We start from the raw sequence: 24,615 nt of genomic DNA, 5'->3' as shown, positions 1-24,615 counted from the left end.
CATTTCCCACATACAAATGTATATTTTTTCTAAATGAAAGCTAGTACAAATCATGCATTCTTATACATGATCTTATACCAAAAGAAGCTAACATAATAGCTATGAGAGCATAAAAATAATCACATATATTTTCTAAAGAAATATAGCTGAATAGTTCTTCTATTCATGCAAATGACGTATCTCTATAACATGACTATTCTTTGTGTATGTAGGAGCTTATCATAATAATCATTTTTTAATGTATGCAACACATATCCCTTGTCTAAGAGGTTCTAACTATATATGTTATATATGAAAATACTTTCCCCTTTCAAAAAAGCGATGCAATTAACAATTGCTTCTATGCTTTTTCATGTGTCCTTTTCAAATAAAATGATTGTTTATTTGTGCACATAGCACATACTTATTATCAAGAGCCTAACATAGTTTCTCTATCTTCTTTGTACAAAGTTCTCATGCATTTATTTTTAAGAATGTACCATAATTAACCCTTCTTTGTTCAAAGTTCTCATGCATTTGTTTTCAAAAAAGTATCATAGATAACCCTTCTTTTAAGCATAAAAACTAGGAAAGCCATTTTTTTAAATAATAACAAAGCTAACCTTTTATGCACTAAGCCATGCAATTAAATAAAACTCTCCAATATACAACACACAAATAATTTATCCTTTTACCCACCCAAAACATGTAACTTTTGCAAACTCTTGCAAACGAAATTAACACAATTGACTTATTTTTCAAGCACAAGAAAAACATATTCTTTCCAAAGAAGATTCCTATCACTTATATTATCTTTGTGCATTTGATCCATGCATATGTTATTATATTTTCTCATACCTAATTTTTTTTTTTTTAAGAAATTACCATAAATTTCTTACACATGAGAATCCAAGATCTTTGAATCATGAGAATCCATGGAAATATTTTCCATGGATTTATTAAATAACTAATCTTTACCAACACCTTGGAAATTTGTTACCATGACTAAGCACAAAACCATTGTGCTTTTTTGACTATGACTAAGAATTTATCTATTTATTTTAAGAAAAAGGACATGATCAACAACATATTTTATTTTCACCATACAATCTTTTTTCAAGAAAGTAATATGATCTCTTTATATTTTACTAAGAAATTTTCGTTCAAGAAGTAATATGATTTCTTTATATTTTATAAAGAAATATTCTTGAAAGGCATGGTTACTTGTCTTTTATATGAAATACCCTTTAAATAATTCAAAGACAATAATATACATGAACATACCTTTGAAATTATGACTAACCTCTCACTGGTTGTCCTTGGAAGTGCATGAGATCCGCAGGCTTGCAACATCCCTCTACGAAGCTTTCTGCTATAATTGAAATGTTTTCGAGCCATTCAACTCACTAACTGTAATTCTCCCCTTACCATGAAATCCAAAAACCAATAATATATAATGCAGTTTTTTTCTTTACCAACGTGAAGACATATATTATAATCCGCAGTTCACCTAGAAATAAATACTAAGCCTATGGCTCTATCAATAAGCAAAAATATACTAATACTATGACTCTATCATTAAACAAATGGATCTGCACTTATATTGTAAAAATGAGCCACTACAGGTCAATAAGATGCAATGTAGGTAGTTTCCTATTGGAAGGAAAAAGGGTTTTAAGGACGGATGCAAGCTTGTGGCCTCTCTTCATAACATAACCACACTTTACCTTTTCTGAGAACAAGTCTAATTACCATTCCCCAACATGAAAAAGAAGAAAACATATCTTCTTAAAAAAAGGGTCTCTCTTTTGTTTGATTGAATAGGGTAAAAATTACTTGTTAGTTACACAATGGTTCTTGATAACAACCATCCGTGGAATGAGATATTATAGTATTATTAATAATTTCTACTTTAACTCACTTGAGCACTTTTGAAAGTCATAGAAGAAAAATAAAATCTCTATACCAACTTACCATTACTTACCAATTAGTCTTGGAAGTCATGATCACTTTTATGCAAGTTTTTGAAGAATGTTTTGGCAACCCATCCACACTCAATGATAAGCACCTTGTAATATATCAATAAGAAATCCAACATAATCATATTAGTCACAACATTTTCAATCAAATGAAACACTTTTAACTATCAATCAATTATGTAATGCGAGGTGATACTTCAATCACAATACTTCTACAAGTAGTTAGAGAGAACCATCAATCACAATACTTCTACAAGTACTTAGAGAGAACCAATACTCTAATAATAAAAATTATAATCACAGTACCACATGCACAATGTCTTGGCTCTCGCTAGAGACGTCCATACAATACTTCTAAAAATACTCAGAAAGCACCTAGATATCTAATCATCGAAATGATTAATAAATTCACCAAGTTCATACTGTCCTATCCCCTGCTAAGACATTAAAAATATTAATAATACCATAAAAGAGCTTATACTTATAGTAATTCATTTCTGAGCTCTAGGATCTTTTCCTATCAAGGTGTACATAAATTATTTACACAATTATATAGAGAATTCATTTTTAACATAACACATAATGGATTCGTTAATTTTTTTAGTTATGAGAACCATAATATGCTAAATAATGCTCCTCCCAACCAATGGAAATTGGTTTCCACAACTAGATCGAGTCATTTTCACATACAGATGAGTCTCTAACACAAACCATACCAAATCCATTCTGGAATTCCATTGGCCATCCAGCTCAAGAATTCAAATGACCACAAAGGGTCCAATACAGGATTCCTCTTAGTAGCATTGTACCTATTCCTCTGATAGTGTCCCATCTATGAGGAATTTCGAGCCTCCTCCAACAGGCTCCACAGAAACAAACTTGCCTCAGAAATTTTTCCCCTCTTCACCATATTTGCCAAGTCTTTTCCCTTAGTGAGATAATTTATCATGAGGGAGAGGAAATTTGAGAAAGAAATTCCATCAACCCCTCTGGACACGAAATTTCCATCAACCTAAGGCGTTTTGACCTTTCACAATTGTCCACAACTATCTAGAATGTTAAAATTTATCTTTTAGCACTCTTTCCCATAATAATTTACATAATGAACCATATACACATTATTATTAAAACAAAAGAAACATTTATGTACATAATTCATTCATACATCATGAGTCCATAATATCTAGATTGACAAGAAACATAACGGAAATATAGGTGGTATACATTTTGATTTTCCAAGTAATGCAATCATGCATATAATAGAATAAGACTTTCTCATTTACAATTGCAGTTCACATTGCAATGTTTTACCTTCACATTTTTTCTTCTTTCCATTAAGATACCACTGCTTAATCCCATCAACAATGTTACTCATAAATATGCATTAATTAACAAGTATTCACTTTCCCAAACAATTTAGTTTCATGCATAAAAGTATATGCAACTATTTATTAAAGTGTAAATGTCAATAACACTTAGGGTAACAATCCAAACATTTCTAATTTCCCACAGTGTATTGTCATCATCAAACCAGTACATGAAGTAACTATCATAATCACTTGTTTACAACTTGCAAAATCAAATCCAATTCATGCATATAAGTTGTATTAGTTAGTCATGCAACACTAACCAATCACTACTACCAACCATCTTAATGCATCCATGACAAGACTTGATCAACAATTAGTTATTACAATCAAGTCTCGCTACTTGACTCCTTTTTTTATTTCTAATATCTAAAGGGGTTCTCCCAATGTCCTTTTAAAACAATCTATCATCCTATTCAAGGACATTCCCCATATTTTACATTCATGCGTTTATTCTTTATCAATAGTGCATTGTAATTTTAGTCATATATCATTAATATTTTCATATTTTCAAATCTTAGTAGATGTTTCTTACTTTTCTTAGTGAGTATTTAAGATTGTTTATAAGTGTGACATAGGTTTTATTGTCTTTTATCTTCACCGGGATTCAAATATCATGAACATAGTTTTCAAGCAGACTTTATTGCTTACTACTCTTTAATGCAGTTATAAATATGAATCACACATCTCATGTCAAAAGTATTCTACTTCATATATCAATATGTAGATTGTTAGACTCATCCTTAAGTTTATGCCCACTAGTAGCATACCTCGATTTATTTTTCTTCTTAAAAATTCCCAAAGGCACGAGTGCTACAACCTTCATCTTTGATACCACTTGTAACATACCCCAGTAACCTTGCATTAAAAATACATGGAGTTAGAATTTTTTTTCACAATTTACTCATAGGTAACTATCCAAATTACTAATCCTGATTCATCATTAACAATTAGATAAAATTTTCATCATTACATAGAGTAACTTTCAATAGAGGAATAGTAAGTTACATAACTATTAACGACCACTATTGTAATATATTAACATAAACTGTATGATGAACCTTGCATCCATATCATGATTCCCTTAACCAAATTAATTAATCGCATACGTGACACTATGAACATCACATCGTGCAAGGAATCAACATTATCAAACTCACACAATAATCAATCACATCATTGAACATCGATATATCTTGGAAACCTCGTAGGGTGAAAACCAACAAACGTTTAATTTTATTATTAAACACTCATGAGGATGTTCGCCCCTCACTCAATGTGTTATAATGGATTCCATCCCTTAACCATTGTAATAAAATATTACAAAAGAATATCATTAAAATACAACATATCTAGCTAAAATCTATTACAATCATTATGATATCATTTACCCACAAATCCTCAATCCTCATATCTTTGTGGCCTTATTGTTCCTTTAGTGGACCATCATGCAGCTCGCACTTATCTGCATGGACCATTAATTATTTACTTGCCACCATGTTAAGAATAATCTTTCTTGCCATTGTTGTCATCAACATACATTGATACCATGATTACATAAAGTATTAATCAACAAATTCATAAATCTATACTAGTGATGCTTCACCATCTATTCATATACATTCATGAAATGTATGAAAAATATCGTGACATGCTTCCTTTAACAACACTGTATATGCACTAGTTATAAACATGTAACCATCAAAGCATGTCAATAAAATAAATACCACATTAACTAATATTTACTTTACACAAACACACATTCTTGCAAAAGAAATCACTACAATTTTCCATACATTCCTTTAAAGGAAATAACACATCAGTTACGATCTTTGTGCATGCGGATTACATAAATTTTATTAAGAGAACTATCCCTTCAACTATTTCTTTTGGTGAATGCAAATCCATAAAGAGAGCTAACACAACGAATGTTGTTGCTATGTGAATGCATACACTTTCCAAAGGAATGATTAACACAATAAAGCATGTAAACACATGTTTCCTTTTCTAGGAAATATAGTACAATAAGGCATAGAAAATCATGTTTTCTTACCCATAAAAGTAATGCAGTAAAGCATGCCATCATTACCCATATATATATGCCAACACAACCAACACAGTACTATAGTTTTTGTGCATGTAAATTCATCTTCTTTCCCAAATAATGTTTTCTAGCATAAGCTAACACAACATGCTATCGTTTCCCACATACAAATGTATATTTTTTCTAAATGAAATATAGTACAAATCATGCATGCCTATACATGATCTTATCCCAAAAGAAACTGATGTAATAGTTATGATAGCATAAAAATAATCACATATTTTTTCTAAAGAAATATAGTTGAATACTTCTTCTATTCATGCAAAAGACATATATCTATAACATGACTATTTTTTTTGTATGCAGGAGCTTATCATAATATTCCTTTCTAATGTATGCAACACATATCCCTCCTCTAAGAGGTTCTAGTTATTTATGTTATATATGTGAATACTTTCCCTTTTCAAAAAAGGGATGCAATTAAGTATTGATTCTATGCTTTTGCATGCGTCCTTTTCAAATAAAATGATAGCTTATTTGAGCAAATAACACATACTTATTATCAAGAGCCCAACATAGTTTATCAATATTATTTGTACAAAGTTTTCATGGATTTATTTTCAAGAAAGTACCCTAATTAACTCTTCTTTGTACAAAGTTCTCATGCATTTGTTTTCAAGAAAGTATCATAGTTAACCCTTCTTTTAAGCATAAAAATTAGGTAACAAATCTAACATTTTATGCACTAAGCCTTGCAATTAAATCAAACTCTCCCATATACAACACACAAATAATTTATCTTTTTACCCACCCAAAACATGTAACTTTTGCAAATTCCTCGAAAGGAAATTAACATAATTAACTTATTTTTCAAGCACAAGAAAAACATATTCTTTCTAAAGAAGATTCATATCACTTATATTATCTATATGCATTTGATCTATGCATAGGTTATTATCTTTTTTCATAACTAAATATTTTTTTTTAAGAAATTACCATAAATCGCTTACACGTGAGAATGCATGATCTCTTACTCATGAGAATTCATGGAAATATTTTCTATAGATTTATTAGATAATTAATCTTTACCAATACCATGGAAATTTTTTACCATGACTAAGAAAAAAACCATTGTGCTTTTTTGACCATGACTAAGAATTATCTATTTCTTTTAACCAAAATAACATAATCAACCACATATTTTGTTTTCCGCATACAATCTTTTTTCAAAAAAGAAAATATAATCTATTTATCATTTACCAAGAAATTTTCTTAAAAAAATAATATAATTTCTTTATATTTTATTCTTGAAAAAAATGATTACTGGTCTTTTATATGAAATACCCTTTAAATAATTTCTTTATATTTTATAAAAAATATTAAAAAAGAACATGTTTACTTATCTTTTATCTTTTATATATGAAATATCCAATTATTCAAAAACTATAATATACAAAAACATACCTTTAAAATTATGACTAACCTCTCACTCGTTATCCTTGAAAGTGCACGAGATCCGCAGACTTGCAACATCCCTCTATGAAACTTCCCACTGTAATTGAAATGTTTTCGGGCCATTCAGCTCACCCACTGTAATTCTCCTCTTACCACGACATCCAAAAATCAATAATATATACCTCTTACCACGACATCCAAAAGTCAATAATATATAATGCAGTTTTTTCTTTACCAGCTCGAAGACCGATATTATTATTATAATAGGCGATTCAACCAAAAATAAATACCAAGCCTATGGCTCTATCAATAAGCACGCATATACTAATACTATGGTTCTATCATTAAACAAATGAATCTTCTATGACTCTATCATTAAACAAATGAATCTGCACTTGTATTGTAAAAATGAGCAGCTACCGGTCAATAAAATGCAATGCAGGCAGTTTCCTATTGGAAGGGAAAAGGGTTTTAGGCACGGAGGCAAGCCTGTGCCTCTTGCCATAACATAACCATACTCTATTTTTGCTGAGAACAGGTCGAATTACCATCTCCCAACACGAAAAAGAAGAGAACTTATTTTTATAAATAATAGAAAAAGTCTTTGAATAGGATAATAATCGAGTTTTTTTTGGAGTTTTTCAGGTGGATGTTTTTGGTCTAATTTTTCTAAAATTTGGTATGAATTTATTGAAATCACAAGTTTGATAGATAACCCCTGCACAATCTAAGTGCCTTAGAGGTTTTTGAGGTTATTGAATCCATATATACAGTGAAAAAACTAGTTTACATAACACAAATGAAGATTTCACCACAAGTTTTTCGACCAGATTCCAAAACCAGAAAGTTAAAAATAACACCAAAAACATCTCCAATAAAATTATTTAAATTATTTTTTAATTACACAACTAATAACTTTGGGTTATTAAATTTGTTAAGTAAAGTATTAAACAAAATATATTAATATAACATGATAAGTGAAATAGATATTAAAAATCAAAATCTTTTCTCTAACTAATAACCAAAATCTTTTAATTAACTATTTTTATAGAAATAATTCAAACCTATGTTAAATTTGTAATATTTTCATTTTAATAAAAGAGTCTTTCCGGTAAGGATATTACACAGCGGGATCCCACATGATTGTCTGTATCGACGTTGAAAACACCCCCAAACTGAAATTGTCGGTATCGATGCTGAAAACACCCCCAAACCCCCAAACTGAAATAGGCACGTATTCCATCACAGTTTTAACTTTTACATGTAAATTTAATTTTTGAAAATATTTGATAACATGTGTGTTATCCGAAAATCTAGATTATATGTATTTTTAATCTATCTCTCTCTATATATATTATTAGATTAGTAATTTGGCAGATTAGAGTAGGAAGGGTTTGACATTTTTTAAATAAATTTATAAAAATTATATATTTTGAAAATTTTAAATTTTAAATAATAATATTTATTTTAATTATATTATTTAAAAATATATAGATCATTTTAATTCTAGAAATTTATAATAACAAAATTTTAAGGAATAAATTTTTTCCAGAATATCCCAAATACTTGACCCGTGTGTCTAAAACCCTCCCACACTTAATTACATAGATTTATGATCACGTGATAAACAAATGTATAGTCACATGTTAAATTAAGGCACTGTAAAATATTTGAAAATCACATCCATTTATCAATTTGAAAATAGTAAAAGTTACGAGATCGCTTTTTAATTTTAATCTTCATGAATTTAGTCACATTTTTAAGTGCAAAGATGTTTTATTGTACTATTATTTGTCGAGATTTTTTATTTGATTGGTTTGTTATCTGTAAAGTCCAGTGGGTTTTGTGGTGTTTCAAATGGGTTAAATGATTTAAATAGTTTTGAAAAAATTATAAACTCAAAGTGAAAAAATATATATCCACTTTCTTATATTATTAAAATTAAAATATAATATTTTTAATGCTTATTATTATTTTCTGAGCCTAAAAAAACTTATTATTTATATATATGAAATAATAATAATAATAATAATGTTGGTTATAATAAAAAAACTTATTAATAATAATAATAATAATAAAGTTGGTTATAATAAAAAAAATAATTGAAAAAATAATTTTTTTATGGCTAAAATATTTTTTAAAAAATTATTTAGTTTTTTTAGTATATTTTTTGGTTAAATTTGTTTGAGATCAAGTTAAGATGTGTTCAAATTGCAGGTTGTGTAGTGACATAATCTAATTCCTAAGTAAATTTGAAGGACATTGAATCGATTAAATCTATTTTATACATTGAATAATGTAATTTAAACAATGAAAAATTACAACTATCAATCTTAATTGCAGATTTATTAGATTTAGAGGATCAAAACTCCTGTGCAATTTTTTTAATCAAAATTTTCACTTTAAACAAAATTTACACATTAAAAAATTTGCTCCTCTTCGTTTTTATTAAATCCATAATTAAAATAGATATATACTGATAAATAATGTAAAATAATGTATTGAGAACATAATTAAGATGTCAGTGATTGGTATTTTGGATTCCACATTTCAGATGATTTTATTAAAAAAATTGAACAACTCCAAGGCTGGTATAATAATTGGTTGGTACGCGATCCCTGTTGTTAACAGGGCCATGCCCCCCACCATGGTCTATCAATTCAAGGTGATCTGCAAAAAAGTGATTTGAGCGTCTCCATTGTTTGGAACAGTTGGCCGTACGTAGCAGGTAGCGCGAGATAATTGCAATGTGAAGCAGCAATTCCACGTTATTTCCACCAGTAAACCATTCAAAGTCCCCACTAAAAGATGGCTACATATATTTCTTACATAACATTATTCGAAAGATGACAGTCTTCGTCATGAGGGTACTCTCCTTTCAATCAGAGTGCAGTAACAGTTTCGATGATCAGAACGACCGTACTTCAGTTTTCAGCGGATTCATTTGGAGCTTATTTCATTTGCAATAATTGTAATCGTGGGTGGCATATCAGAGGATCAGACCATTACAGATGTGGTGTCAAGTATATTGAGTCTGATTTGGAGATAGGGAGCATGGACCCGTTTACATCGTCGTATTTGAATGGATTCAATTGCAAAGACGTATGCATGATCCAATGAGAGATATAAAATTTCGTTGTCGTGCCAACTTGTGACCATGGTCAACTTCTATTACCAAGATGATAGTTTACGGTTTCAGATATAAAAATGTATAAGATTAGCAGAAAATAATTTTAGTTTTCATTCACGACGATCAATAAAATCAATATTACAATTAATCACCTTTTTGCAAATATTAAGATTAACCCCGAAGATATCAGTATTACAACTAACCACCTCTTTGTATTTTTTTCAAATATTATGATTAAGTTTCTTTTCAATATTAAGATTAAGCTTGAAGATAGAACGGAGTGTACTGATCAAATAAAAATGTAAGTTAAATATTTTCTAAATTTCAAATATAATATAATTCAGTGTAAAAAAATTATATTCAAATTTCAAATAGATGAAAGATAATATCATTTTACACATTGCAAAGATACCATTTACCAGACCACGTGATAATACTGCTCTTAACATTAAAACCAAACCTTAATAATCATAGAATTCTAATTCATAAGCTGAAAAAGACATCGAAGTTTCTTTGCTGAGTACCTTTCCAATACCATTCTAATTGGGAGGTCACGGGGTCAAATCTCCTAGAGGCCCTTGGGATTAGGTCCCACCAGATGGGATAGTTGGTTGACTTCCTATTGCTAAGTACCACTCAATTGGTGCTAAGTACCGCTCAATTGGTCAAGTTCCCATTGCTAAGTATCTTTCCAATACAAAGGTCACTTTGCTAAGTACCTCTCAAGCATCTTTCCAATTCGGAGGTCACAGGGCCAAATCTCCTCGAGGCCCTTGGGATAGACCAGATAAACCGATGTGCTTTGAGTGGGATAGCTCAATTGGTCGAGTTCCTGTTTTAAGTAGGGCTAAATTGGTTAAGTCCCTGTTGCTAAGTACCTTTCTAATTCAGATGTCACAGGGTCAAATCTCCTTGAGGAATTCAAAGGTCTCTGGGTCAAATCCCCTTGAGACCCTTGGGGCAGAGTGAGATAGCTGAATTGGTCAAGTTTTCATTGCTAAGTACTTTTCACCTTTCCAATTTGAAATCCGTCAAATTCTCATTACTAAATACCTTTCACGTTTCCAATTTGAAACCACTTGACTAAATAGTAAATCTATCATTAAAAAAATTCGTCATTAAATTTTTTTTTTTAATAAAACATCTTCAAAACCAAAACCAAGTTATTTACATAAATATCAACATATATTTATCAAAAGCAATAATTTTACAAACACAAACATTCAACCACTTAATGAAAAAGTCTTCACTAATTTTAAATTTGTCTTTTAGAAAGACAAACATTCAACCACTTAATCAAAACGTCTTCTATAATTTTAAATTTCCACGGCAAGATACGATTTTAAGTCCCCATAAAAAATTTACATACAAGGTCAAATTACTTAATCTTGGTTTGCTTTGTTTAACTTTTACATGTACATTTAATTTTTGAAAATCTTTTATAAGATTGTGTGTTATATCCGAAAATCTAGATTATATGTATTTTTAATCTATATATATATATATATTATATATTAGATTAGTAATTTGGCAGATTAGAGTACGAAGGGTTTGACCTTTTTTTAAATAAATTTATAAAAATTATATATTTGGAAAATTTTAAATTTTAAATAATAATATTTATTTTAATTATATTATTTAATATTATTTAAAAATATATAGATCATTTTAATTCTAGAAATTTATAATAACAAAATTTTATTCCTTAAAATTTTTCCAGAATATCCCAAATACTTGACCCGTGTGTCTAAAACCCTTTCACACTTAATTATATAAATTTGTGATAAACAAATGTATAGTCCCATGATAAATTATGGTACTGTAAAATATCTGAAAATCACATCCATTTATCAATTTGAAAATCGTAAAAGTTACGAGATGGCTTTTTACTTTAATTTTCATGAATTTATTCACATTTTTAATTACAAAGATGTTTTATTGTACTATTATTTGTCGAGATTTTTTATTTGATTGGTTTGTTATTTGTAAAGTGGTTTTGTGGTGTTTCAAATGAGTTAAATGATTTAAAATATTTTTTTTAAAAATTATAAACTAAAAGTAAAAAAAAAATATATCCACTTTTTTATATTATTAAAATTAAAATATAATATTTTTAATGTTTATTATATTTTTTGAGCCCAAAAAAATCGTTGTGTTATCTCTCTTTATGCATTTGCATGTACCAAAAGAAATAGTTGAAGGCTAGTTTTTTTGATAAAATTTATGTAATTTGCATGCACTAAGATCATAATTAATGTGTTAGTTTCCTTTAAAGGAATGTATGGAAAATTGTAGTGATTTCTCTTGCAAGAATGTGTGTTTGTGTAAAGTAAATATTAGTTAATGTGGTATTTATTTTATTGACATGTTTTGATGGTTACATGCTTATAACTAGTGCATATACAGTGTTGTTAAATGAACCATGTCGGGATATTTCTCTTACATTTCATGTCGCGATATTTCTCTTACATTTCATGAATGTATATGAATAAATGGTGAAGCATCAGTAGTATAGATTTATGAATTTGTTGATTAATACCTTGTGTAATCATGATATCAATGTATGTTGATGACAACAATGGCATGAAAGATTGTGATTAACATGATGGTAGGTAAATAATTAATGGTCTTACAGATAAGTGCGAGCTGCATGATCGCTGCATGATGGTCCACTAAAGGCACAATCAGGCCACAAGGATATGATGATTGAAGATTTGTGGATAAATGATATCATGATAATTGTAATAGCTTTTAGCTAGATATGTTGTATTTGAATAATATTCTCTTGTAATATTTTATGACAAAGGTTAAGGGATGGAATCCTTTATAAGCCATTGAATGAGGGGTTAACATCCTCATGATTATTAAATAATAAAATTAAATGTTTGCTGGTTTTCATCCTACGAGGTTTCGAGGGTATATCGATGTTCAATGATATAATTGATTATTGTGTCAATTTGATAATATTAATTCCTTGTGTGATGTGATGTTCATAAGGTCATGTATGTGATTAATTAATTTGGTTAAGGGAATCATGAAATGGATGCAAGTTTCATCATACATTTTATGGCTAAAACATTTAAAAAAAAATTATTTGCTTTTTTAAGTATATTTTTTGGTTAAATTTGTTTGAGATCAAGCAAAGATGTGTTCAAATTTCAAGTTTAAGTTGTATAGTGGCATAATCTAATTCCCAAATAAATTTAAAAGACATTGAATCAATTAGATCTATTTTATACATTGAATAATGTAATTTAAACAATAAAAAATACAACTATGGATCTTAATTGCAGATTTATTAAATTCAATGTAATTTAAACAATGAAAAATTACAACTATCAATCTTAATTGCAGATTTATTAAATTTGGAGGATCAAAACTTCTGTGCAATTTTTTTAATCAAAATTTTCACTTTAAACAATGTTTACACATTAAAAAATTTGATCTCTTCGTTTTTATCAGATACATGATTAAAATAAATATATACGGATAAATAATATAAAATAATGTATTGAGAACATAATTGAGATGTCAGCGGTTGATATTTTGGATTCTACATTTCAGATGATTTTATTAAAAAATAAAAAAAAATAAAATAAATATAACTAAACTTGTAAATTTAAAGTAAATATCTTGAAACTCCAAGATTGGTATAATAATCGGTTGGCACGCGATCGCTGTTGTTAACAGGGCCATGCCCCCCACCATGATCTATCAATTCAAGGTGATCTGCACAAACGTGATTTGAGCATCTCCATTGTTTGGAACAGTTGGTCGTACGTACCAGGTAGCATGAGATAATTGCAATGTGAAGCAGCAATTCCACGTTATTTCCACCAGTAAACAATTCAAAGTCCCCACTAAAACAGCAATTCCACGTTATTTCCACCAGTAAGCAATTCAAAGTCCCCACTAAAAGATCGCCTCATATATTTCTATACCTACATTATTTGAAAGATGATAAGCTTCGTCATGATGGTACTCTTCGTTCAATCAGAGTGCAGTACCAGTTTCGATGATCAGAATGACCGTACTTCAGTTTTCAGCGGATTCATTTGGAGCTTATTTCATTTGCAATAATTGTAATCGTGGGTGGCAGACACGTGGCTGACAATTTTAGTAATATCAGTGGATCAGACCATTACAGATGTGGTGTCAAGTATATTGAGTCTGATTTTGAGATAGGGAGCATGGACCCATTTACATCGTCGTATTTGAATGAATTCAAATGCAAAGACGTATTCATGATCCAATGAGAGATATACAATTGCGTTGCTAAGTATCTTTCCAATATAGAGTTCATGTTGCTAAGTATCATTCAAGCACTTTTCCAATTTGGAGGTCACATGGTCGAATTTGGGATAGACTACATAAACCGATGTGCTTTGAGTGGGATAGCTCAATTGGTAGAGTTCTCGTTGCTAACTATGGCTGAATTGGTCAAATTCCCATTGCTAAGTACATTTTCAATTCAAAGGTTACGGGGTCAAATCTCCTTGAGGACCTTGGGATAGAGATGTGCTTTGAGTGGGACAATGCAATTGGTCGAGTTCGGGATATCTCAATTGGTTGAGTTCCTGTTGCTAAGTACCGCTCAATTGATCAAGTTCCCCTTGCTAAATATCTGTCCAATTCGGAGGTCACAGGGTCAAATCCCCTCGAGACCCTTGGGACAGACTAGATAAACCGATGTGCTTCGAGTGAGATAGCTAAATTGATCAAGTTCTCATTGCTAAATAATTTTCACATTTTCAATTTAAAACTCTTAGGCCAAATTCTCATTGCTAAGTACATTTCACCTTTCCAATTTGAAACCCTTAAAATTAGACCCAACTAAATAATAAATCTACCATTAAAAAAATTCATCGTTGGATTTTTTTTTTTTAATAAAACATCTTCAAAACCAAAACCAAATTATTTACATAAATATCAACATATATTTATCAGAAGCAATAATTTTACAAACACAAACATTCAACCACTTAATGAAAAAGTCTTCACTAATTTTAAATTTGTCGTTTACAAACACAAACATTCAACCACTTAATGTAAAAGTCTTCGCTAATTTTAAATTGGTCATATAGAAACACAAATATTCAACCACTTAATGAAAAGGTCTTCTATAATTTTAAATTTCCACTAGAAATACGATTTTAAGTCCCCATAAAAAAATTACATACAAGGTCAAATTACTTTACTTAATCGTGTGTTGTTTTGTTTATTAAAACCATTTATTATCAAGAAATTTTCACTTATTAAGTATAAGGAAGTCATTTTAAGTCCCCATAAGAAATAGCATACAAGGTCAAATTACTTAATCCTGTGTTGTTTTGTTTATTCAAAATATTTATTATCAAAAAAATTTCACTTATTAAGCATCAAGTAACTTTGAGTTCCTTTGGATCCTACAACAATAATCTTGCCCCTGGAGGTTAAAATATTAAAGCATCATTGTCAAATTACATTCTAAATTTTTTAACAAATTTAACACCCACTATAGCAACTTCTATCCTAAAACGTAGAACGGACTTTGCACCAGAAAGATTAAGACACGACATATATTTCACCATACTAAACTATCCGTATCCGTGGGTGGTGGAGGTGGCAAGACTGAAGCACATTAGGTACTGATGATGTGTATATATATATATGTGGGGCCGAGGACAAGCCACTTTTACAATAATGATATAATTTTCAATTCATGTGTATCATATTTTTGGCAGTTTTCGCGTGTAACCTTTGTTTTAAGCGCTTGAAAGCGTTTATGCTCCTCAGGCGACGATGATATTTAAAATAAATTTTAAATTAATAATTTAATATATTATTGATAAGATCAAATATGAGTAAAAAGATAATATTTTTTAGTTAATTTATTCATAATAATATTTAATTTTTTATGATGATAATGGTGACGTCCATTTCATTGGTTTATTGGACCTAAAGAAACGAACTATTTAGTTTGATTTAAGATTTTATTTCTATACTCAAAAAGTTTGGGAGAAGCTTTACTAGCTCACTATAATTTTGACATCTTAAAAGGCTAGGAAGGTCAGTATTGCAATAGAGATTTTGAAACTGAGATCTAATGTGGTTGTATGCGGGGCACTCTAACAAGAGTGATTTTCATCATGGATGTTCGTATTCTCACAGAGATGGCAGAACCTTTCCATCCATGGTGTTTTAGGAACTGCCCAACCACCCATTTCACTATGGAGTTCATGAAAGTTCATTCTAATCTTGGCTATATTAATTTTCCTCTTTGAGCTAGTTAAAACGGAGAGATACTTTTGATCTTCTAGGGTGGGGTTGATGACCTCCTTATAATATCTTAATTTTCTTTTAGTTGCTAAATCTTTCTCACACCACATTTTTTCTTTGAACTTAGAAGTAACAGTATTTTTAATGTTATTAATGTTTTGCAATGAAACATTCTCATTGATCTCCCAATAGTTTAACCAAACTTTTTTTAATAATTATATATATTTTTAAAAACAATAAATTTGAAAGATGAAAAACATTATTTTCATAAAATAAAAATAAAAAAGATAATAATGATGTTAATGGAAAAAAATAATATGTGTCCTAATTACATTATAGGCTTCTTTGCTGAGTTATAACTTTTCTAGTATTTTGAACTTTGTTACTTTGAGCTTCTCTGTAACTATTTTAATAATTTGAATTTTTTATTAATGTTAAGTAATTTTTTGTTGTGGAGATTTTTGTTTTCTACTATTTCTTTTTTTCAAACTAAAATTTGACAATTTATCAAAATATAAAACTTCTAATCACACTTTTATTAGATATATTGTTACAGCTATATTAACAACAAATTTTGCATTGATAATTAATGCAATGTAATGATAATTAGTGTAATGATATCAAAACAACCTACAATCATTGCCTTAATTCTTTTCCAATCAAAAGTTTTAAATTAACAGGGAAATCACTTATGTGTAAAGAATTTAGAGGTAAACAAAACGGAAAATGTAAATGACTTTTTTAATGAATGATTGTTGTAAAAAAATACCTTAAAATGTTTTTTTTAATGAATGGTTGTTGTATAAAGTCAGTCTAGATTCATTTTAATTCTGGATCTCCCAAGCGCTAGAAAGATTAAATCTCTTTTCACTTTAAAAAATCTTAGAACAATTAAATCTCTTTTCACTTTAACAAATCTATGGAGCTTCTAGAAAAATTAAAACTCTTTTCACTTTAAAAGAAGTTTACACTTCAAGAAATTTGATTTTTTTAATAAATTGAAAATTAAAATAAATTTAAAATGATTTAATTATTATCTATAATTAATTATAATTATTAATTTTATGTTTGAAAAATCTCACAAAATTGTCTATATGGATGATGAAAACACCCTGCACTGAAAGGAAGCTTCCCGCTTCAGTGAGGCCGAACTGCGATAACAAAAGGGGGTTGATATTAGATGGTAAAAGCGCTTTCTAGCGTTCTCCCCGGTTCGAATCCGGGCGCCCCCCTTCCAACCAACCTAACCATAGCAGCCAGACCTGTAACTCCACATAATCACTCTACCCCACATAGCCAGTCATACATGGTTCGGTGAGTGGATTCGGATGGGGCCTGATTCAGTTCCGGACAAAGGGAGAGAGATCTTGCCTCTCCTAGTTCGGATCGGAGTACCAACGGACCCCGTCCGTGCACCGAGACATTTCGTGCGATGGTTGTGAAGGCGACTTTATTGAAATATGGGAGGGTGGTCCCTCGTTGTCTTTAAAGGGTAATAGTAATATTATACTTGAAATTTGTACAGTGTGGTTTGATGGTAAGTCACTTGGGCTATGCTCGGGCAGATCGAAGTTCAAATCTCATTGAGTACATTTAGCAGCCTGCTGTGGTGGCGGCTAGAGGGGCGGATTCCCCTTTCCAGTTGAGTCTGCTCTTGCCAAAATCATAGGAACTTAGTATAACTGATTTGCAGGTGATTGGTTATGCTCTTGGTGTTATAGTGGCAGCGTTCAGGTTTGATCATGGGTCTCTCCTAGATTAGGCTAGAGAGTTACCGATTCACCATTTGGTATAAAAAAAAAAAATATTATACCTGAAATTTGACGTTCTCTAATGTTATTTCCACTTCAAAACGTATTCGAAGGACGGGGTAAGGAAAATTTGATAAGCTTGTGTGTATATAAATCTAGATTATATATATATATTAAATTAACAATTAAGATAAGAGTGTAGGAAGTTTGTTATTTTTTATTTCAATTAAATTTTTAAAAATATTATATTTTGAAAATTTAGAATTAATTGATAATATGATTTATGCAAAAACCCTTATTATATACTTGATATGGACCAAGCCTCAATTCTAAAAATAATATTTATTTTCAAAATATCTTGTTCTGAAAATAAAAATAAATCACACTAATTAGTTCTAAACAAATTTATAACATTTTATTTTAACCAAAATATTTATCAAAAATATTTTTTATTTTAATTGTATTAATTAATATTATTGAAAAATATATAAATTATTTTAATTCTAGAAAATTATAATAATAAAAATTTTATTCCTTAAAATTTTTCCAGAATATCCCAAATATTTGAGCTGTGTCTCTAAAACTCATATGATAAACACACTGTTTATAGTCACAGGAAAATCACATCCATTTATCGATTTGAAAATCGTAAAAGTTACGTTACAGATCATTTTTTAATTTTAATTTTCATAAATTTATTCACATTTTTAAATATGGAGATATTTTATTGTTCGCCAATGAGTGTCTTTATATCGAATTGCGTGAATGTACCGCTATTGAATTTGATATATATATATATATGAATGTACCGCCATTGAATTTGAATATATATATATATATATATATATACTCTTCTGCACATGCACGCAACAACAACAACGATATACCCTCAAATGCGCTGTAGAACCTTCACAGAGTATTTTACGTAATTTTCAACAATAAAAATCCTTTTATGATGGACGAGCCACGAAAGCCCTAGTTACATTCTGGATAAAACGAGTTCAACGTTGCCGAATTATATTATTGTTTCATAACAATTTGCAGATACAAAAAGCTATATAATTGTGGCGATTTAATTTGTATTTCATTAATAATTTAGTTATTTTTTTATGGATTTGAATTTATTTATTTCTAGCATATTATAAAATAATATTATATTTTAATCATGCACTTTTTAAAATTGTTTTAATATAATAATTATCTAAGTTACAAAATTTTGAAATATTATACAATATTGTATAATTAGAATATTTTAAAATGATCATGGTGAAGCACACGGAAGACATTATAACCAATTATTACTAATTGGGTATTGATATTAATGAATATAATACTATTAATATATGGTAAGATTCTAGTTACTTGACTTTTTTTTTAACAAATTTTTCTTTAAATTATTTTATTTGATTTGATATTATTATAAATATGAAATTCATTTAGTATTATTATAAATATTTTGAGTTTTGACTTTAATATCAATATATATAATATATTAATAAAAAATATTTTTTATTTTTTAATCATACATATAAAAATATATATTATTAAATATTTTGAAATAGTATATTTTTAATTATTAAATATCAGATTTATTTTTTTTAATTATTTTAACTTTTGTTATTTAGTTATAACCCAATATGGAATTATTCAATATAGCACAAGTGTTTCAAGATTGTGAGATAATATTGAATTAAATAAATATGTATATTCAAATTTTAAATAAAACATAAATTCAATAGGGCACTAAGTGTTGTGAGCTAATATTAAATTAAATAAACACTTATATTCAAATTTTAAATAAAACATAAATTGGCTTCAAATAGATTTTTAAATAAAATATATTTATATTTATATTTTTTACTAAAATTATAAAATAAAATATTTATATTTATATTTATTATTAAAATTAAATTTAAAAATGATATTAATAGTATCATATATTATTATTAATAATAACACATTTCAAATGTTATGCTTATGTGATTCATTATATTAATATTAATAAATATATATTTATAATATTTTTTTCCACTGGGAAAATCCGTAACATTTCATTAATATGAAAGATTACATATGTAGATGCATTTCGCATATGCCATTGTTCACAGATATCTCTGTACATTTTACAAAAATTGCATGTATATGCTGCTGTTTCTACCGCTGTAATTTTGCTGTGTAGTCAATAGAGTTAGATGCCTTATGGCATCCTTCAGTTACAAAATGATTTATACAAAAAACAGTCCTATATACTGCTGCTGTCATGCTGCTGTTATAAGTTAAGTCGCGTGTAGACCCACAGTAGGATATTGCGGGTCTATATATGGGCGATGATAAAACTTTTGTTCCTGTTGATCCAAAATCTCGGATATCTCCCAGTGTCCTCTTTCCATCAGCGCGGCCGCCTTGGAAAGTTTGTCAGCATCCTGGTTATGTTCCCTGTAGATATGTGAAACAGTGATGTGGTTAAATGCCTCTTTAAGCTGTAGTACTTCATCAAGTATGACATTGAGTGTGTGCATGTGACATGTAGAGATATTATTGAACCAATTTATGATGATCTGTGAATCCCCAAATATATTTATGCTAGTGCAGCGATGGCTTAAGGCAAAGTGAAGCAGGTGTCGCAGAGTTATGAGTTCAGCATAGTTATTCGTTCCAGCACCCAATCCGGCTTTAATGTGGAAGGAGTGATTTTCAGATAGATGCAGGATGAAACCACCCCCGCTGCTTTGAACATTGGCTGCTCCGTCGAAGTATGCCCAAGGTGTACCCTGATCGATGATGGGAGGAGGATTTGGCCTGCGGGTTTTTGGAGGAGGCGGTTCCGGCAGCTCGTTGAAAGCATAGATAATGCCTGCTTCAATAAGAGGCCAGTGAATGGCCTTCTCTTCAAATATCATTTGGTTCCTTGCTTTCCATATGGACCAATTTACAATGATGGGCAGGTTTGCGGCCTTCGTGCCTTTGTGGTTTTTGTCCCATTCAACCCATGCATTGATAAGATCAGTACCGCTCCATTCCCCTGTGTAATGAACAAGCGGTTTTATATTGTTCCAAACGAGCTGTACTGTATTACAACGCAGGAATAGGTGTTCAGTGGATTCACTTTCAGCTTTGCAAAGAACACATCTCGTCGGTCCGAATTGGGCTCTTCGCATGAGGTGATCTCCCGTGGGTACTCTGTTCCTGAGTACACACCATGTGAAGAGTTTCGATCGAGGGGAGGCAGATAGCTTCCAAATGTTCTGCCACCATCTATCTAATACTTCAGGTTTCCTCTGCTTGATTAGTTGGATGTATCCCTCCTTAGGTGTATATATCCCGCTGTCCGCCTGGTGCCAAATAAGCTCGTCCGATCCCTCTATGATTCGAATATGGGATTCCATCAGGGCCGCACAGTATTCGCGCCAAGCAGTGTGCCATCTCTGCGGGAGGTTGAGGTGTATGGCAGTCTTCCAAGCCTGATGGAAGATGTCAGATTGTTCTTGATCCGCTATCTGTGCAATAACCCTGATGCCATGGGCTGAAAGAAATTCCACCAGAGCTTGTGGAAGTAGGTGTCTCCCCCCACTGCCACTCCAGGGGTCTAATCCAATACGGGCTCTGCTTCCATTTCTAATTCTCCAAACTAAGTTGTTCCTGATCAGCGGTAGAGAGTGTAGAAGGGCTTTCCATATAGAAGATATGCCAGTTTTGTTCCACTCTGGAAGCCTAGCCCAATCCATAATGTTAAGGGGCCAAATGTACTTATGATAGGTTATGTTTGTCCATAAGCTATGAGAGGTTAGCAGAGCCCAGCCCATTTTGGCTGCCAGAGCCCTGGCAAAGTAGGGGAGATCCTTTAGTCCCCAGCCACCCCATTTCTTGGGCAGGGCAATCTTGTTCCATCCGATCCAAGCAAATGTGCGCTTATCTTTGTTGCCTGCCCATAAGTATCTGGAGCAGAGATGCTGGAGTTTTGAAAGGATGTTCCGAGGTATCCATGCGAGAGCCATCCAAAAGACTGGCGTGGCTTCCAGAACAGATTTGATCAGTGTTAGTCTACCTGCTCTGGATAGATATCTGTAGCACCAGCATGTTATCCTTTTTTCCACTTTGGTGATCAGCCAGACCCAGTCCGCAATCTTCTGGGAGGTGGGTTTTAACCAGAAACCAAGGTATTTTAACCCTCTGTCCAGGGGCTGAGTGGAGAAGGGGAAAGCTTGGCTAGCAGAGTAGGATTCATTGACAGAGGTGCCCACCAATGTAATAGTAGACTTTGCCCGGTTGATCTCCATCCCTGTGGCATGAGCAAAAAGCTTTAGGATCCTATTGAATGTCGAGGTGTCTTGTATGCTGCCATCGAGGAGGATGAGGACATCATCAACGAACAACAGATGAGTAAGAAAGCATTCCTCTGATATTTTAAGGCCCCTGATAGTGCCTTCCCTTTTAGCAGAGATAATCAGGCGGCTTAAAGCTTCCATAACCAGGAGGAAAAGGAGAGGTGATAGAGGGCAGCCTTGTCGAAGCCCTCTCTCAGAGTGGAAGAAATGAGAGGCTGCTCCATTAATCAGGATGCTGTAGGTGGGGGATGTAATGCATGCCATGATCCAATTGATGAGGGAGTGAGGAAAGCCCAGATGGATGAGAATCATCTTGATATAGAGCCAGCTAACCCGGTCAAAAGCCTTAGATAGGTCGATCTTAAGGAGAATGCTTTTAAGGCGCTTGGTCCATATGGAGTGAATGGCTTCCTGGGCAGATCCAATGGCTTCGTGGATTTGCCTGTCTTCCAAGAATGCAAATTGCTGGGGAGCAATATGTTTGGACAGAATGGGCCTGATCCGGTTGGCGATGATTTTTGATATGATTTTGTAAAGGACATTGCACAGGGAGATGGGTCTGAAGTCGTCAAAAGATGAAGGGGAGTCAGATTTGGGGATGAGAGCAATGAAGGTGGAGTTTATAGCATGATAGATCTGACCCGAGGTTCTACTCTCCTCGACCACCTTCAGGATATCTCCTCCTAAGATATCAAAGAATGCAATGTAGAACTCTATGGTCCATCCGTTAGGTCCCGGGCTCTTTTCCTTCTGAAACCACTTGATAGTACTTTCTAGTTCTTCCATGGAGATAGGATCAGTAAGAGCGTCAGTGTCTTCATTGTTTACAAACCTGGGAAAGTGAGTGGCTACATTGATAATTTCAGCTAGATTGGTGCCAGCTGAAGATCCCTCTGAATTGTGCTGTACCAAGCTGAGAGAGTTTGTTAAAGGTGTCCGCCACTCCTCCTTCCGGGGTTGGGAGGTTCCAAATGGTGTTTGCCACCTTCCTTCCTTTTGCGAAGTTATGAAAGAATCTTGAGTTTTCATCTCCCGCTTTTAGCCACAGAGCCCTGCTCCTCAACCTAAGCGATTCCTCTCTGAGCTTGAGAATATTTTGCTTTTGCTTCTCCAGTTCCACAAGTCGAAGCTTGTTTTCCTCGGAGGTAAACCCCAGGCTTCTCTCATCCAGGAGGGATTTTAGATCTTCTTCCACCATAATGAGCTGCTCCTCCTCCCTTGCCTTTTTTGCCTTAGCCCACTCAATCACGATGTGTTTGAGCTCAGTCAGATTTTTGACAAAACCCCTTGCCATCGATGATTCTCTGTCAATGGGATGAGAATGCCAGAAGTCCGAGACTATTTTGGAGAAGCTTGGGTCCAGAAGCCATAGATGATTGAACTTAAAAGGAGCTTTTGGCTTTGGGAGGGGACCCTTGATCTCCATTAAGATTGGAGAGTGGTCAGAAATGCCCCCGGATCCCACCCACTGTTTGTAGTAGTGTAATTGGTGGATCAGCGGGCCTTTCATCAAAAATCGGTCAAGTCTGCGAGCCAGGGCCGCTGTCCCAACCCTCCTGTTTCTCCATGTTGGGAGGGGGTTCTGCATGGGAATGTCAATAAGATCATGCTGCTCCAGAATGCTTCTCATAAAGGCTGAGATGGAGTCCACTTGCGCCTGGGATCCCCATGACTCACGAAACCCTAAGGAGAAATTCAGATCACCCCCTAGAATGATGCGATCTAGTGACATCAGACTCCTGCTGAGAAGCTTTCTCCAAAAGCTTTCCCTCTGATGGCTTGGACCGTATGTATTGATGATGCGGAGGGAGAGACCCAGGTCCAAAGAGAAGATGTCCGCCCCCATAAATCCAAGTCCCCCCCAGGAAGAGTCCAGTCTGATGGATTTTGGATTGTATCCAATCGCCAGTCCACCCGATCTACCATTGGCATCCATAGCAATGTATTTCCATCTGGGCGAAATAATACTCAGGGAGTGGGAGATGGCCTCAGCAGGACCTAGGGTTTCTTGAAGGAGAATGACATCCGGGGATTCGACCTCAAAAAGTCGTTTGAGGGCTAGTTTTTTGGGGGGACTAGCCAAACCCCTGCAGTTAAACGAGAGGCACTTCATGGAGGACCCCTCTTCGGGGGGTTTGTTGCTCTAAGGACCCCATCAATGGTGGATTGTCGGCCTGATGCGACTTCAGCTCCCGCTCGTCTGATAGCCTTGTTTAGATCAGATTTCCTCCCCCTGGTGGTGGAGGAGCCCGCACTCAAAGGAACAATGCCCAGCCCAATCTGTGGTTCGGTAGGATCCGGTTGAGAGGTCCGGGGGCGGAGAGAAT

General features: G+C 32.2%; 1 protein-coding gene across 1 annotated transcript; it reads right to left on the bottom strand.

The window, feature by feature from the left end:
* Positions 1-23,150: 23,150 nt before the first annotated feature.
* On the bottom strand, positions 23,151-24,401 carry LOC149258486 (uncharacterized). The gene has a single exon (XM_089419446.1). It carries the CDS (start codon positions 24,399-24,401, stop codon positions 23,151-23,153), a length of 1,251 nt encoding a protein of 416 aa, XP_089275572.1.
* Between the last annotated feature and the right edge of the window lie 214 nt (positions 24,402-24,615).

This window comes from Pinus tabuliformis, chromosome 6 (assembly GCF_031772625.1).
Source record: "Pinus tabuliformis cultivar Carrire ecotype Pingquan chromosome 6, CPIR1, whole genome shotgun sequence".
Lineage (NCBI taxonomy): Eukaryota > Viridiplantae > Streptophyta > Pinopsida > Pinales > Pinaceae > Pinus > Pinus tabuliformis.
Note: the sequence above shows the minus strand (reverse complement) of the source record. Positions and strands in the feature narration are given on the sequence as shown.